This window comes from Echiichthys vipera, assembly GCF_963691815.1.
Source record: "Echiichthys vipera genome assembly, chromosome: 17".
Lineage (NCBI taxonomy): Eukaryota > Metazoa > Chordata > Actinopteri > Perciformes > Trachinidae > Echiichthys > Echiichthys vipera.
In genome coordinates this window covers 21,849,652-21,866,795 of record NC_139842.1, presented here as the reverse complement: position 1 = coordinate 21,866,795, position 17,144 = coordinate 21,849,652, and the positions used below count along the sequence as shown (strand labels likewise).

General features: G+C 40.1%; 1 protein-coding gene across 1 annotated transcript in view; it reads right to left on the bottom strand.

Annotated features, from left to right (window-relative positions):
• The window catches only part of abat (4-aminobutyrate aminotransferase), a 34,169-nt gene that overhangs the window by 4,467 nt on the left and 12,558 nt on the right, over positions 1–17,144 (bottom strand). The window contains exons 3-16 of the mRNA XM_083931858.1: positions 15,523–15,678; positions 14,086–14,183; positions 13,923–13,952; positions 11,788–11,905; positions 6,437–6,486; positions 4,660–4,740; positions 3,355–3,447; positions 2,857–2,919; positions 2,693–2,756; positions 2,312–2,460; positions 1,590–1,727; positions 1,098–1,265; positions 644–790; positions 172–283 (exon numbers count right to left, since the gene is read on the bottom strand). Coding sequence (XP_083787984.1) covers positions 172–283; positions 644–790; positions 1,098–1,265; positions 1,590–1,727; positions 2,312–2,460; positions 2,693–2,756; positions 2,857–2,919; positions 3,355–3,447; positions 4,660–4,740; positions 6,437–6,486; positions 11,788–11,905; positions 13,923–13,952; positions 14,086–14,183; positions 15,523–15,592 — 1,381 coding nt within the window. The 5' untranslated portion in view covers positions 15,593–15,678. The remainder of the gene's footprint in view (positions 1–171; positions 284–643; positions 791–1,097; positions 1,266–1,589; positions 1,728–2,311; positions 2,461–2,692; positions 2,757–2,856; positions 2,920–3,354; positions 3,448–4,659; positions 4,741–6,436; positions 6,487–11,787; positions 11,906–13,922; positions 13,953–14,085; positions 14,184–15,522; positions 15,679–17,144) is intronic.

The following is a 17,144-nucleotide window of genomic DNA, read 5'->3' as shown; positions in this document are numbered from 1 at the left end:
CAATCAAGGGATTGCGCCATGCTGTTATCTGTGGTTCAATCAATCATACTAGAAATAACTGGATGAGCGTGTTGAATGTTGTTGTAACGCTATATTGTTACCAAAGGAGGGAGAAGAGTACTAAATAATAATAAAGAAGAAACAAACAGTGAATGGTGGAGCGCTCCATACCTTTGTCCCTGGCCTTGAGCAGGATGCTGTTGCGTGTTGCATCATCACAGATATCAATGGCACAGAAGGTCCCCTGTCCTCGAGCTCGGCTCAATATGCCGGGGTACTGAGCCTGGGGACCAGACGCATGTAGGTCATGTTCACACACATTTAGGTCAGATTCACTCCAAGCATGATCTAAATACACTACAGTAAGTGTGTTTACGACTGAGAACATACAAAATCAATATTGTCATACATCTACTCTCATCAGTGATTTGAAATAAAATAAAGCTTTACAAACACGCACATGCACATGCGCACACGCACACACACACACACACACACACACACACACACACACACACACACACACACACACACACACACACACACACACACACACACACACACACACACACACACACACACACACACACACACACACACACACACACACACACACACACACACACACACACACACACACTACCTGTAGCTCATAGAGGCCGTTAAGCAAGGCTTTTCCAGAGCGGGACACCTCCTCCAGAAGGTTTTCTCTGCGAATCACGTTGAGAACCTCAGCCAGCAAAATGTTCTTTGACGGGTCACCCATCCATGTGTTAAAGATACGGTACGCCTGAAAAAGACAACGAACACACGCAAACACACTTGTAAACAAAATATAACACTAATCCAATAAACATCTTTGAATATCTAAAAGTGACAGCTGGAGGACATTGACACAACACTCAATAATGAGGTCAACTGAACATGTGTAATATCAGGGTAAGCCAATCAGAGGTGAAGTAGGCCGGATCATGACTTCACCCGTCCCTCCAGACCATCCATTCTAGCATTAACATTTTGTACATATACATGTGTATACACTTCATTAATCAGTGGTCTGAATTTCCTTGTCGAACAAATCCTAAAAAATGGCAAACCTTATCAGCCTGAAATTCGTCCCTGTGATAGTAACCACCAGTCAGGAGCTTCTTGCTGAAGGAGACAATGTCCGCAGGGTCGTCCATGCCCCAGTGCTCATGAGCCCACAGCTTTCCTGTGCTCCCTCCTCCAGTCTGGACTTCATCAACGTGGAAAGCACAGCCATGCTAGGGAGATAAAAGGTTAACAGAGTGAGCTAAGGGAAAGAGACTAAGGAAGACAGATCATGAGTACAGGACGCCTGAGTAGGGAAGTCTTCGTCAGCACCAGACTGTCAATTATCAGGTCCACAACGATGTACGACCTCCACCAGAACATTTAGGAATCCCAGCAGCTGGACCAGTGTTGACACACAGATTTAAACATTTGTATGTTCTGGGCAATTGGTACTTGGCAGGTGATTGAATGAACCATCCAAGTTGATGACCTTAGAATAAGCCCAGAAAGCGAAGCTCTTTTAAAGGATCTGTTGCCATGGTAATCACTGTTACCTTGCGTGCAATGTTGCGGAGGCTTCTGAAGAAGTCCGGGGAGGCATGGTTATCTCCGCCTTCAGCCTGGATTGGTTCAATCACAATTCCAGCCACAGGTCTTCCCTTCTGCCTCCATTTCACGATCAGATCCTCCACCTGGACATTCACAGGAGAACACACACACACATCTTGTTTTATTAGAGGTGTCATTCTTTATCGCTTCATATTTTTGTTTGTAAAATTCTTACATAATAATATATCGAGATGAACTTTATTCCTGATGAGCATTTTTGTTTTTGAACTGTTAAATGAACTGAACCTGCTGGATGCTTTGGGTTTAAGTCTAAACAGTCTAAACATTTTTTTGGAGTATTTTGTGTATCCCATGGATTGAGATACAAAGTCTATTCTTTTTTTGACGTTATGATAAATGTCTGCCGTATTAAGGTTGTACAAATGATTTGACATATTTAAGGCATACATCTTTTGTGTTGGCTGTCTGTGTGTGACTAGATGACTTTATGTCAGGAAATCTCCTGGCTGGGACGCCAGAAAACTAAAACTAAATAATAGTTACACTAAAACATTGTCACAACTGTGCGCACACACACACACACACACACACACACACACACACACACACACAAACACACACACACACACACACACACACACACACACACACACACACACACACACACACACACACACACACACACACACACACACACACACCGTACCTCCTCCAGACAGCGAGCCTCTTCCTGTGCGTTCTCTCTGGTAAATTCCTCCAGCGGGTACTGCAGTATAGGAAACGGAGCGATGGGCCAATCAAACGATGGCACATCCAGCTTGTGGATTGCTTTAGAGTGTGTCGTTGCCAAGCAACCTTAACAAAGCAGAAGCAATGCCTTAACCACAAATCTATGATGTTGCAACAATGACTCAGCCTTTTTTTTTGCATGGTTGCAGCATTTCAGGTGTGCTTCAGATATATTCATAGCAGCAGAGAGGTGAGTATGACAGGACTCTGTTGTTGGACTTATGGCCATATTATACACAGTACTGCCATTTTCATCTATGCCTCAATGCTGTGTAAGTGTGAATAACTACATACATACCCATTGTTCTTCCATGGAAACCCCCCATGAAAGATAAAATACTGAGGTCTGGACAACCTGGGGTCTGAGGCAGACAAACAGAGAGAGGAAGATGCATATATTTAGTTCAATATAGCTGGAAATGTCAAAACGCCATGTGTTATAGTGACATTTCTATCACCCACCTGGTTTATCATGCAGCTGCTGAGGTCTTCACCAGATGGTATGTTATGGCCTCGCTCCTTGTTCTGTAGCAAAAGCAAACAATGTTGGGACCTCACGCAGAGATGAAGCTTCGATTCCATTTTGTTGTTGGGATTATATTTAAGTTCTTATTTCAACAAATCATCATCTTGAGAACTGATCAACAAAAACATTTACAAAATAAAATGGTGCAAAAAATAGAAGGTTAATGGATGGATGTGCAGTAGAATCCCTGCAATAATTACAGGTAATCCTCCGCTTGAAATTCATCCAAACGGTTCATTTTACGCAATCTTCCTGTCTACAGTTTAACAGTTGTTCTGCACTGTTATTGTTATGCATTGAATGTAATGATGTATCCATAACATGTGTCGCTTAGTCAGGGGTCATCAGTTTACTCACTGACAGAAAAGGGATCCCCCGAAGAACCAGTAGTTTACCATGTTTACCAGGTAACATACGTATGTGTGCTCACTCACCCTGTACCAGATAAACATCGCTTTGTAAGCGTTCTCATTGGAGCAAGAGCCGCAGGCCATCGTCTGGACACGAGTCATTCCACTGGGAGCCACCTGACGGGAGGGAAGAGAAGTTGTTTTGGCTATCCTAATAAATAAAAGATGCAAACAATATATACAATTGCATTGCGATCATAATAAACGGAATAATAGCACCATAATCCTGAATGATCAGTGGTTTGTATTCTGACTGCTGAATAGAGATGCACCGATTTATCAGCCGGACATCAGTACTGACTAGAGATGTCCAAACGAAGCTTCATGAAGCATTTTCTTTATTTTCTGAGTCCACTAGAGGGAGCTCTCTGTTCAACAAAGGGTTGAAAACACTAAAAAAAACATTCCTTGAGTCTTTCCCTTGTTGTGGGAATTTGGGATATTTGTAATTCATAATCATGGTTTTGTCAGGTCAGACACAGTTCAGTGTCTCCTCTGTCTCACCTTCTTAATGGATAACACAAATAACTAACTCATGATGATATATTGGCATATTTGTGCATCTGTACCCTGTGTTAGAGACCTTGTGATGAGAGAGGTTCAGAATGTTCAGGATTGTAATGTCTAAGGCATGTTTTTGTTTGGTCTAAAGACGTCACCCAACCAAGGCTATTCGGGTCCTGTCCCTCTCCCTATAAGACTGTGCAAGATTGTCGTCATTTCTACTAGACTCTAACTTGTGAGGATGCAGGGGTTAACATATTTTTGTCTGCAGAGGAAAATGCTTTGGCAAAATAAACCACGGAGAAAAAGCTGATCCTATTTGTTGATCTTTACTAAAGAATCTATTTCCACAACACCCTTTAAACCAGGAGCTCCATCTAGTGGGCTCAACACATACAACTAATGGTTCATGAAGCTTCATTTGGACATCAATAGTACTGACCTTGTTACCGATGTTTATCTTTTGTGCATCAATCATTGCAATGGCTGTAAGTTGTGTTAAAACAAAGAAGCAGTTATTTTTCAAAATATATATATTTTTCATGTAAAAGAGGTTGTACTAAAGGCTGTTTCTGCTACTTGTATGATTGGATTTGATTTGATTCATAGGTAGTGTAATAAAGGGCTAAATGACTTTTATGACTTAACACCAGTCATTTTTAAATAATGAAGATATCTTAGTTTCCCTGTTGCAAAAGAGGGGAATCATCATCATCATCATCATCATCATCATCAACAACAACAACACTTAAACATCAGCCCAACTGTTATTTGAAACATCAGTGCATCCCTACTGGTAAATGTGTATGTGTGTGTGTTACTCACTGAGAGAAGACTTTCAGTGAGTTTGTCTGGAAAGTTCTCAGGCGGCAGGATTCCCAGGGCAGGTCGGTTCACAAGAGTGCTCTGAAAGAATGACAGCAAACAGACATTTATTCATACAATTTGGTTGAAAAGAAACGTAAACTTTTGTAAAACTAATTCAGCAAACTCTATTCAATTGAGTCTCATCCACCTTTAACACTGCTTTGCTACTACGACAGGAGCGGATGCTGTAGCATGCAAGTCAAACACCAAACCTGGGGGCCTGTTAGCTCTTTAAGAAGAAATACTGTGATTTGAGGCTTCAGCTTTCTACAAGTTAATGAATAAAACACGTGTCAATATCAGGAAAGCGTTTCAGAGATGGATAAAATGTTGCTTATAGTTTAGCCTCCTGCTAACGGCTGCGGCGTGTGCTTACAACTGCGTCCAAGACTTTGACAAAGGTTAGCAGAAGGCTAACTATTAGAGAGATGGAGATAAAATAAGCAGGCTTCTACCTAGCTTTGTTAGGTAGAAGGCTAATAGTTTAGCCTTCAACCTAACAAAGCTGCTAGCTCTTGCCACCTCCAAGAGCTAACCACAGCCGTGAGCCTTTGACTACGGTTAGCAGAAGGCTAAACTATTAGCATCATTTTCTTTCCATCTCTGAAACACTTTGAAACACTACTATTGGTACACATGTTTTATAGCATTTATTTTCAGTCTGTTAAGTCTGTCTTCCTTTTTTTGGTTGATTTGCAGCGTTGGCAGTTGAATCAGGCTTTCACCATCTGAAGGGACGTGCATCTGCATCTGCATTTGTAAAACAGCCAATAGGAACTCTCTCTCTCTGAAAGGACCTGCGATCGACCAAAGTCTCTTGTTATTGGCCAGATTTTCTAAAGCCTGAAAACAGAGCCAAGACAACGCTTGGATAGTGGTGAAGTCCCGCCTTTGTATTTCCGGTTCATGGGACCTGAATATGAATTTCTCATGCATGTTATCCTATGGCCAATGAGAATTATTTTCAAGATCATTTTTCATACAAAAAACTACAATTTATGGTGAAGAAGTGTGATAATATTAGATTATTGTGAGGCCGCTTTGTGAAATACAACCTTTCACAGCTCTACGTCACCACCACTTGGTACTCAGGTACAGACATGGTGATAGCTCTGCTCCACTTCACCGCTTTTTTCCAAGGGGAGGATAATAGCATGAAAGGGGTGGAAACCATTACAGGTCGGCCACGTGGAGAGTTTTACTGACGCTGTGAGAAAGGGTGATGACGTGACGTCAAACACGCGACATGACATGTAGTCTTTCTCATTCTGTTTTCTCTGCAGCCTTAAACTGAACAATAAATGTCAACTCTTGACATGAAAAAGCATAATTTATATCCACAAACAACACATTTCCAATTTGGGGCATATAACCACTGGGAAAAATTAATAAATAAAAATGATCTGCATTGAGACCGGTTCATTTTTTTATGATCTCAAAGGTCTAGCGGCAGGGACGGGACTTGGCCACCTTATTATGGAAATTTTGCCCAACAAAACAGAAGTGAGTACCACAGCTTTAACAGTGGAAACCAAAATCATTTCAATAACAAACAAATATGAGGATGGAATGTCACAACTGTGGTTGTCTTAATATAACAGAATCCACTGCTTTCTGGGAAAATGGTCTAATTTCCTTTCCTGGACAAGTGAACTCTACTCTAATTCAATACCACACAATACTATTCCATAGTGTATTTGATGACACAATGATCTTAGATGTTAAGAGGACCTACCAGATTGTTGGGATTGGACATCAGCTTGAGGAGCGCGGGGTGGTTGTAGCCTGAGGGAGGACAGAATGAGAGCGTGGATGGATGGAAGAAAAACTGTGGATCGATGGATCATGTGTAGCAGTCGACGGGCTGTGGTTTCACACTGTGAGCCACATCATATGCACCATTTCCTATTACATAACCTATTCGAACTAACAAGGTTTTTATAATCTCAACATATTATATATTTATTATAACGGCAAAATTAGGTTTTAAATATCATGCTCTATGTGACACGGTCAGGTCCAAAAATAATATCTATATATAAATAAACAAAACAGAGCAGTCAACCATCCTCTTCCAGACACATTATTATAGATAATATTCAATAACAATAACAATAGCATAACATTTTTTAGCACAAATACAAGAAATTAATAATTCACAATAAAACAGTACATGAAGGTAAATACAATCAAATATGCTACATTTAAAAAAGATGAAATAAATAAAGTCAATAATTTTTAGGTAAAGACATTTCAGGAGGCAATGTGTTTTAAGATTTTTTGTAAAGAGTTCTTTAGGCACAACCATATCCACAGATACGATGGGGTAAATCCATTCAATGAAAACAATAAAAGAATCTGCAAATGTCTTCTGTGAGTAACCAATGCAAAGATTTAAAAACTGGAGTAATGTGGATTCTCTATCTGGTCTACGTCAGAACAGACTATGAGATTATTTTTTCCTCTTTCCCAAAGTAATGATGCAGACAAAGTACTTGGAGAATCCTTCATCTCTTGAAAGGTCGCCCTCTCTCCTCTTTAAAAGGGTCCAAACCTGTGCCTTTGAGGAGAGATGTGTTTAAACACCATCTGGTAATGGCTTTATAGAGATTTCTTCTATTCCAGATAAGGGAGACAGGAGAGAACAATAATCACTGATAATAACGGGTGGATTTGTGAATCTGACGTATGGCATTATAAAACCAATGTGTGGTGAACCACTGAGAAAAACGCTTACCTTTAGCAGTTGGATGTTCTAGGACCAGAATCCCTAATGAACTATTCTGATGTGTCACTGGATCACTGTGTATGAATACTGCCTGAGTTGGTGGTTTGATCTATTTATGGATCCATGACTGTGTTAAAATCACAGGAAAGTGAGAGAAGAGAGATGAAAGTGTGTGGGCCGTAGATATTTCAGATTGTTACAGTTATACTGAATGTCATGAAACCTCCTTAGTGATCTCTACTGGTATTAAAAGTAAATGAAACATTTATACTGATAAACCCCTCTTTGTTCAGTTTTGTGAGCTGAGAGGACTTGACTGAATTGTGGGGATTTAAATCTTTGATGGTTTTATTTTGAAAGATGAGCTCCTTGTAGTAAGCATATATCTGCATGTCAATATTTGCAGGTTTTATTTCGATTTACTTTCGCCTGAGCACCGATTCCACACAGACACATACATGTAGATATCTACTGTATTTGAGCTACGACAGGTTCAGTTACAGATGTAAGATGATTCTCTTCTACTTAATGATGCTGCTATAGGCCTGGTGTGCAGGGGGATAATCCTGCTCCTGATACTCTGAGCTTCTCTCCTCTCTGTCTGTATCATTCATGTCTCATCAATGCATGCTACTAAATCCATGTTGGCCGCCATAATTATTATCATTGCCATGTTCTGTCATTTTAGCTGTGCCTGTTTCTTGCTGTTCTGCTGTATTAACTGCCATAACATGTAAGTCATATTCACATTGCTTTAGCTAGCACTATAGTCACTGTTACTTTTGTGGTTGCTTGCATCTCTGGAAGTGTGTCTTTGTGTCTGTCTTTGTCTCTCTCTGTCCATCTGTCCATCTTTTCTCTCTTTCTCTCTCCTTTTCTTCCTCTCTCTGGTGCAGACAGATGTCCGTCCTCCACAGAGCTGGGTCTGTCTGACCTTCCTGTCTGTAATAGGGAAGGTTTTCAACGCCACCGTACTCTACGGGGGAATTGTTGGGTCTGTGTAAATCATAAATAAGTCATAGAGTGTGGTCTTTACCTAGTCTGTAAAGTGTCCTGAGATAACTTTTGTTATGAATTGAATTGATGTTAGTATGAGGCACAAAATGTTAATGTCTGCCTTTTGTTTTCTGTGTGTATGACAATAAAGCTTTGAATCTTGAATCTTACCTAAGCTGATGGGGCTGCCTTACATAAACCGTAGTATTGTTCCATTTTCCACCAGCAGAGTGCAGCGAGGTACATTGAAGAGCTCCACTTGTTTGATTTACCCACATACTGACAGTGTCAAACCTGAATTCCCTCATTTAAATTTCTCACCTGGGGTTGAATGAAGTGGTTGGTATTTAGAGTGTATGCAAATAAATATTAAAATGACATAACAGAGTTGACAAACAGTATCTTCCTACTTTTCCAGACTTGTTATGCAATTCCAAAACCTTTCCATCCACAGACATCCAGCTCAACTCCACACAAAGAAATGTCATAATAAATGTATCATTCCTTAACGACTAGAAAACCCAGCCGAGTGAAAAACAGAAATACTGTTTATGAATCTCTTCATGAAACAGCCTATCATCCACATGTGACATGTGACATGTCAAGCAAACAGTGTCTGACATGTGTGAACCTTTGTAAGGACGACTTCTGTTCCTACAGCTCGTCTCTGTCATTAGTTTACTGAGCTGCAGATGGAAAATCAGGAAACAAGTTTCTTATTTGAACGCTTGAGGGTAAGTCTCCAGTACTTCCATCACAATGACATCCTTTCTTTCTGAATTTCTCCACTTTCATGTCAATTTATTCATGTAACATTGATGATATTATCAGTGCATCTGTAGAAACGTTACGGCTCTGAGATAACATCCTCGTCCCAGCGGTTTAATTGGGCTTTCAGGGATTTATGAAACCTCACACTAATAGCTAGAAGGGGTTGTGACAAGAATGATTAAGAGGACTTTCAGATTGACTAAAATGTATTCAGTTGATGGAGGTCAGTTTTGTGTGGGGAGCTAAAGGAAGGCTGGGGTTAAGAAATCGTCTTGTTATACTATTTTATTTTGATGTCATATTTTTAGACATCCTAGTCACAGTGGAGAGTGGAGTAGAAACTGTGAGCATAAACAAGAAATCATTAAAAAAAGAAAACATGAAATGAAATACTGGTTTAGTATGGTCTAAAATAAAACTGTATTTTTATGCATCCTGAGGGAGTGAACAATTGTTACAGACTTCTCTTGTCAGGCCCTTTCAACTGCTGAATTAATTAAGTGTGTGAGAGCTTGGCTACAACAAAAACCCTTCTGTCAGTGAGGCCCTGAGGCCTGGAGCTGAAACCAAACATAATGTTAATCAGGCTAGAATAATGCAGCCCAACTGGAGTAGTGGTTAGTCTGGGGACTGCTGTTCATTGACAGAGAGTAAAAGAGCTTGACATTTATCTTTGAATTATTTGAACATGAATATAGGGTCTTCTTCTGGCTGTATAGGTAAAGGATGCTGGAGGAGTTCTCTCCTAAGTTCACTTAAAGCCATTCTTACCGTTCTTGCATGTCTCACAGCGACTACCTCCCAAGTCCCACCCTCCTCCCCCTGCCTGACCCCTGACGCTCCCCTGACACGTGCGCTGAGAGAAATGCTGCATTCATGTGCAGTGGAAAGTCCGAAGTTTCGGACCTCCAACCAGGCAAAGTGCACTGGAATGATTGTCAAAGTGGAACCTCCTACAAGTGAATTCGGGGTAGGTCGATCTCCCCAGAATTCACTAGTAGGAGATTCCACATTGACAGGTAGATGAGATATCGTGTTCACAGGAACGGGATGGACGGACAGGGATAAGCTGCACAAATCAAGCGCAGTTCAGTGTGACGCCAGTTCTGAAGGTCCTTTCCTGGTGTGGAGTACTTCAACCTGTATCAGACTGATGAGGGTCACTACATGTCCGTATAAGGTTATTCTTCACAGAGATATAGATATGTACGCAGTCTATTGGATAATGAAACCTAAACAATAAACTAGTCTTAATCTAAAGCACGTTCTATGTCACCCGAGTCTCCTCCACTTCACTATGAAGGGAGCCAGTCTTTGAGGAGGAGGGAATCCTAGAACCCTTTTTTTCTATGACCTTTGTCTCCTAGGAGAACCCTATTTTTCTATGGGCTTTGACTCCTAGGAGAACCCTATTTTTCTATGGGCTTTGACTCCTAGGAGAACCCTATTTTTCTATGGGCTTTGACTCCTAGGAGAACCCTATTTTTCTATGGGCTTTGACTCCTAGGAGAACCCTATTTTTCTATGACCTTTGTCTCCTAGGAGATGAGGACAGCATCGTGAAGCCATTGCATAGCCTGAAGAAGGAAGATTCCCTCACATGTGATCTCCATCTGGATATCTGAAGTGAAGAGCATGTTCTAATGCAGGTGTAAATGCATGCAGCATGTATGCATTTACACCTGCACCAGCACCAGCACCTCCACACCAGGAGGTTTGTGATATGATCGGAAATGTACGTTTGGCAGTTTGGCGTCAATTTTAAGAAAAACGCTTTAAAATAAAAACACGACCCCTCCCTGAAGGCTGTGTGTCGACTCCAGTGCTTTTCACTCTGATGAGCCGTGACTGCTCTGCTAAACACGGCTCAGATCACATCATCGTCACATCATCACATTGTCAAGCCCAACTAAGATAACCATGCATCAATCTAAATTGATATGTAGATTTACGACACATTATCACCGATGCAAAGTGAGAATATCAATACATACTGTCATCTTTAAGACGCGCTTTAAGAATAGCTTGTTTTTTCATTTAAATGTCTGGAAGAGCTCAGTAATAACGTTGTCATGTGTGTCAGTGATCATATTATAATTGCCTTATGTGAGTCGATATAAACGTAGCTGATTGTGTTAAATGTGCAGATGATATTGTGTCATATTAACTGCAGGCCCAGAATTTAATCAAAATAAAATCGTCCCGCAACAGACTTTGTGATATGAGCAAAAATCTTTTTGTTATCCAAACACTAGATATGCTATATTTCGGTCTTTTTATGAACCAAGCCTGATGCAGTTAATGTAAGATGAAGCACTGAGTTTGTGGATATTCACCTGTTGTCACACAGGCTAAATAGTAAACCCCAGCATTGAACGTGCTGAAGAGTGGACGTGAGAGTGAGCTAAGATCTCTCTGAGGAGATCCACTCCTCTTTTTATTCCCTCATTCACAGACTTCATTGCTCAAAGACTAAACTACAAAGGATATTTTGTTCAGTCTGTGATAGATGAAGACTAGTGATTGTGGATTGTATCCATATTGCTCTCTCCTACAATCCAATTGGCTGTGTTTGGATCTTTGCCACTAACCGATTGGGATGGAGGAGATCTGGGTGTAGATATCTAGCATGCGGTTGCCGTCTACATCCACCAGGTAGTTCCCCCTGCTCTCCTCGTAGTTACAGAAGAAGTTGATGGCACCAACGTTCTGGGGAGAGACAGGTTCTGTATTAAGAACATCATGATGGAAATCACAAAATGATTCAATCCAGACACACAGGCACCATACGGAGGGTATAAAAAGTCCAACATTTTGGTGAATGTTATCTATTTTATTAGGTAAAATTATCACATGATATATTACCATTTAATCTCTGTGTTTCAGGTCTTCATCATTGTTCGTTCTATAACTCAATTTCATATCTAACTATGTTTATATTACGCCCTATTTATCATTATACTGACACTATTATGTCTTAGATTCTCATTTTCCTTTAATTAGTGTGGTTTTCTTTTTTATACATATTTCATGAGCAGTCTTGGAGGCGGCCCAAAATCATACCCTTTTCATGCCAACCACAGCTTCTTGTTTTTGTTGTGCACATGACAATAAATAACCTGAACTTGCTTTAAATTTGAGAAGCAGAAAAAAAATCACATCACGAATATCACAAAACAAAATTTAGATGATTATATACTGTATTATAGATCATTATATTTATATATTAGGCTATAATAAGATTTATTTATATATGTTTTTTTGATTTTTCTGTAACACTGTAACACAACTTTTTCTGTAAGTTTATTTAACAGTGCGTTGTTTTCACACGGCCCAACACCTGCCCTTATATAGTGTTTCAAATTTAACAGATTCATATATACACTGGAGATCAAATTAGAGAACAAATTATTAATACTTGATGTAATCAGAAATATTGTTATTTTTTATTGTTCATAATTTGATAGAATATCCACTCTGGGTATACCACTGCTGTACAAACATGTTTTTATTAAATAACCAAGGCAAAAAAAACAACGTGAAATCTAAACCCCAAAGAGAATCTCTGGAAAATCCTTGGTGACACAGTAATATCTAATAAACCCACTCCAGTTAGTGAAGTGTGGAAGAGACTGAGTCAGAATGGACCAAGATCGAACCAGAGCAGTGTGAGAAACTAGTGATGTAGTGTGGGCGCAGATGTGCTGAAGCCATTCAAAGCTGTGGCCTCTACACTTCCTGTTCATTTTTAATAATACAGCCTTAAGAAAACATTGTTTCATTATTCTCTTCAGACGCAATGGTTACTGTTCTCTAATGTTGATCACTGTTTTAAAAAAAAATAAAGGTTTAACCAAGTGCCTTGGTTATTTAAAAAAAAAAAAAGGTGGTACAGTGGTAGAGTGGTACAGCCATTGTTATATCAAATTATGGACGATAAAAAAATAACACCATTTTGGAACAAATAAAGAATTAATACTTTACTTTTTTTTGTCTTATTTTGATGTCTTATGGTGATATACAGGTGCATATATATATATATATATATATATATATATATATATATATATATATATATATATATATATATGTTTTAATTTTAATTCTAATGTAAGCTTTGCATTTAAGTCCATTTAAATGTAATTTTACTTCCTCATCCCTGTAGTTTTCTATTCATCTGTAGCATAAGGTAATATCCCGGGGTATATGGGGGCGGGGCATTCAGGGTAGGCCGTTTGCTGAATGAATGTGCAAATTTACTTTTTGCATGTGCAAAACCATTGGTGCAACACGATACTGCAAACATCTCTGCAAGACAGAACTACACCTTCAGATGTCTACAATGAGCACTGCGTACACTGTAAGAGTGGGCAGGACCACTGTATGTTCCATTAATGCTCCAGGGTTTATTTAACTAGTTCACTGAGTTATCATAGTAGGAGATCCCAGCCGCACGCATGCACGCACACACACACACACACACACAAACACACACACACACGCACAGTTATAACAGTCTTTATTATGCTTAATACAATCCCATCTGTGGAAAGCGAAAATTGATTCTGACTTCTTTCTGATTCAGTACACAATAGTAATGATGTCACAAATTGCACTGGAGCAGCATTTTCAAAGTCTTGGTGTTTAACTAGGCACACCTTCATCTACACCTCACAGAGAACACACACACACAACCACACACCCCCACACACACAGCTCAGCTCACCTGGATTTCTCCCAGTTGTTTCGTCAGCTCCTACAGAAAAAAAAAGAAAGTTATACTCAGAATACCCGAAGAGATATATACAGTAGATACTGGTGTGTGTGTGTTGGTGTGTGTGTGTGTGTGTGTGTGTGTGTGTGTGTGTGTGTGTGTGTGTGTGTGTTACTTGTGATCGTGGTCCAGGAACTGAAGTTTTCATGGAGGGTCCATCGTAGTCAAACTCCACCTGGGTCTGTGGTGCCGCCTTACTGACATATCTACATGCTGGTGGAGAAAACATAGAAAACAATATGTTTGCACCTGTGAACAACATATTCTCATTTCCGCTAGAGTATCTGTAGTATTCCAGTTGAAACCTGGATACTTTGACATGTTAACACGTAATTTTCAGCTTCCAGCCCAGGCAGTGTCAGCTAAACTGCTAGCATGGGGAGGGGATGTAACGCACATTCTGCGCTATCGACAACAGCTTCCTGTTTTTACAGGAAACAGGTAAATATGCAGAATCAAATAGCCCTCTGCGGGCCTCCCAGTGGACACGTCTGGACACCAGGGCCGAACACGACCTCTTAGACTGATGGAGGCCATGTTATGTTTTTTTTATTTTTTATTTGACGGCACAGAGGTCCGGAGCTATTCCCAAGGGATCAGGGGCTATAGCCCCGAATGCCCAGGTCTAATGACTCTGCCCTCTTGTCCAGATACTTTCCCTTTTGGCTCCAAAACACCAAGATGGCAACTGCCAACTGCCAATCTTGAGGCTTCAAAACGGTGCTCCACACACCAATGAGTGACAGTGGCTACATCCACTAATTTTTACAGTCTATGTTTCTAACCGATAAATGTGCATTGGCATTAAGCTAACCGTATATGTTTCTGGTTGTTGCATGTACAGTATGCTCCTCACATGTTTTCCTGCATTGACCTAAGGGGACGATAAAGATTTATTGAACTGGATTGAGGTGAATTGAACGGAGTTGAATCGAATAATTATGGTCTACAGATATGGTAACAGTGTTAACGAAATGCTTAGAAAAGTAATTCTGACCCACACATGTTGGCTTATAGATGATTGACAGGGGAGAGGACCTTTGAGACATCACTCAGTCGCCGGCCTCTGAGAAGCATGCACATGCAACGATAACCACATCCTGCTTAAGGTCAGTCAAACATTTACTGTGATAACATAATGCTGCTCTCACTTCTCTAAACGCAGTTTCATAGTGTGTGTGTGAGAACATCAGAAGTGTTATGACTTGATATTTGGTGGTAATATTCCGTTGAAAATCTATAAACAATAACAAATACTCAGGTTCACTTAAAGATAAAGTTTGAACTGAGCTGCTGGTGATATGCCCTCTCAGACTCCACCGCAAAACCAATTCAGGAAGTTAAAAGAGGAAACAAAGGCGGTCTTAACAGCCTCACTCTAAGTAAACAATTTTAGTAAAAGTTGACTAAAGGCAATAAATTACTTTGGAAAACAAAGTTGGCAAAGGAATTAGATGCACACTGTCCCTCTACCACATCAAGGTGAAGACATTTGTAACAAAGTTGCATGTCATTACAACAGATTGATTTAAAGTAAAATTGTTGGATTTACCTGGGGCACCCAGCCAGAAGTTTTTCTGCAGGGAGAGAGCAAACTGACGGCTGATCAAGGAGGACGCCATGACAGAAACTGGCCGGCTCAACACACGGGATGAAGTGCAACAGAGAGGCAGCAGTTGCCCTCAGGGGTCTAACTTTACCGAGTCACCTATAGAAAGAGAGAAAGAGAGAGGAGGGAGGATTATTGATGTTTATAGGGTGACCAGACGTCCCGTAAAACTTGCTGCAATCCCAAATTACAAGCAGTCGTCATTGTGAAACATTATTTTGGTGTTGCCCCCAGACAGACACTGATATGTCCAGGGTGATCAGACAAGGTTAACATCATTGTACAGTAGCACATGTGTGCTTTCCCCCCCTTTTTCTTTCCATGTGTAGATGAAGATAGTAGAAGTTGCAGTCGCAAGGACAGGGAAAGTGTAGCTGCAGGCAGTCTTGGAGAAGGAGTGATCTGCACGTCGCACAGACAGATGTGACAGACATTTTATGTACAATTGATGTCGTTGTGTTTCTTTTCTCAGAACAGGTGACCTTATGTGCACAAATAAAAACAATACATTGTAGAGTTTGAGTTTTGGCTTCATGTGTTTTGCTGTTACTGTTGAGGCTGAATGTAATATACTGGAGACCCTCCCCATGAGAAATTTGTGACCAAATCAAGTCAAAACTAAGCTCCGCCCACCAGCTGACAAACCATCTCATTTTACAGCTGAACAACACACTGAAATGTGCTTCTGAAAACATTTTATGCAAGCATTATGAAATACAGCTACAGAATCTTGACCAGCGCTGCCTAGTTTCACAGATTGATCAGAGTTCATGAGCGGTCGTTGATGCTGCATCAGAGAATCCTCGGCTCCGATTGGTTGGCGGTCGGGCACAGTGGATCTAGCAGATGCCATTAGGAGCAGACAGAGAGGTAGAGATACATTTTCACAGATTATCTGTATCATTGTGCTGTCAGAATATAGTGGCAGTTTCTGCAAATATGAAAAAAACATATTTTCACATTAAGTTACCAACTTTATGCGATTAGATTATTTAATTTATCATCAACTGTTTAGATAATCGGTTTGAGACATTTTTTTAAGGAATCAAAAAGCCAAAATTCTCTGATTTTAGCTTCTTAAATGTGAATATTTTCTGGTTTCTTTCCTCCTCTATGACAGTAAACTGAATATTTTTGAGTTGTGGACAAAAGAAGACATTTGGGGATGTTATCGTGGGCTTTGGGAAAACACTGCATGACAAGAAATCTATTAATCAACAAAATACTGAAAGATTATTTGACATTACAATAAGGCAAAGGCTATTTTCACCGCGGTGTAAGTAGACACTGTTCAAATAATAGTTAGTTAAGGCCATAGTGTTACTTAAAAGACTTAAATGTCTTTATCAGCTCAGTCTTTTCTTTTCATCACTGTGACAACTGAAAAATCACAAAACAAGGACTGGAAATGTATAATGTTTCAAACTAGGACGGTCTTCTGACTTTCAACTGGTCTTATATTTCATTTTCAGGCTCTCCAACTGGCTCAACTGAAGTCCTGCATAACAGCCAGTCAGCACTGACTACTCATTTATGATCATTTTATAAATAGGGACTACGGCGAT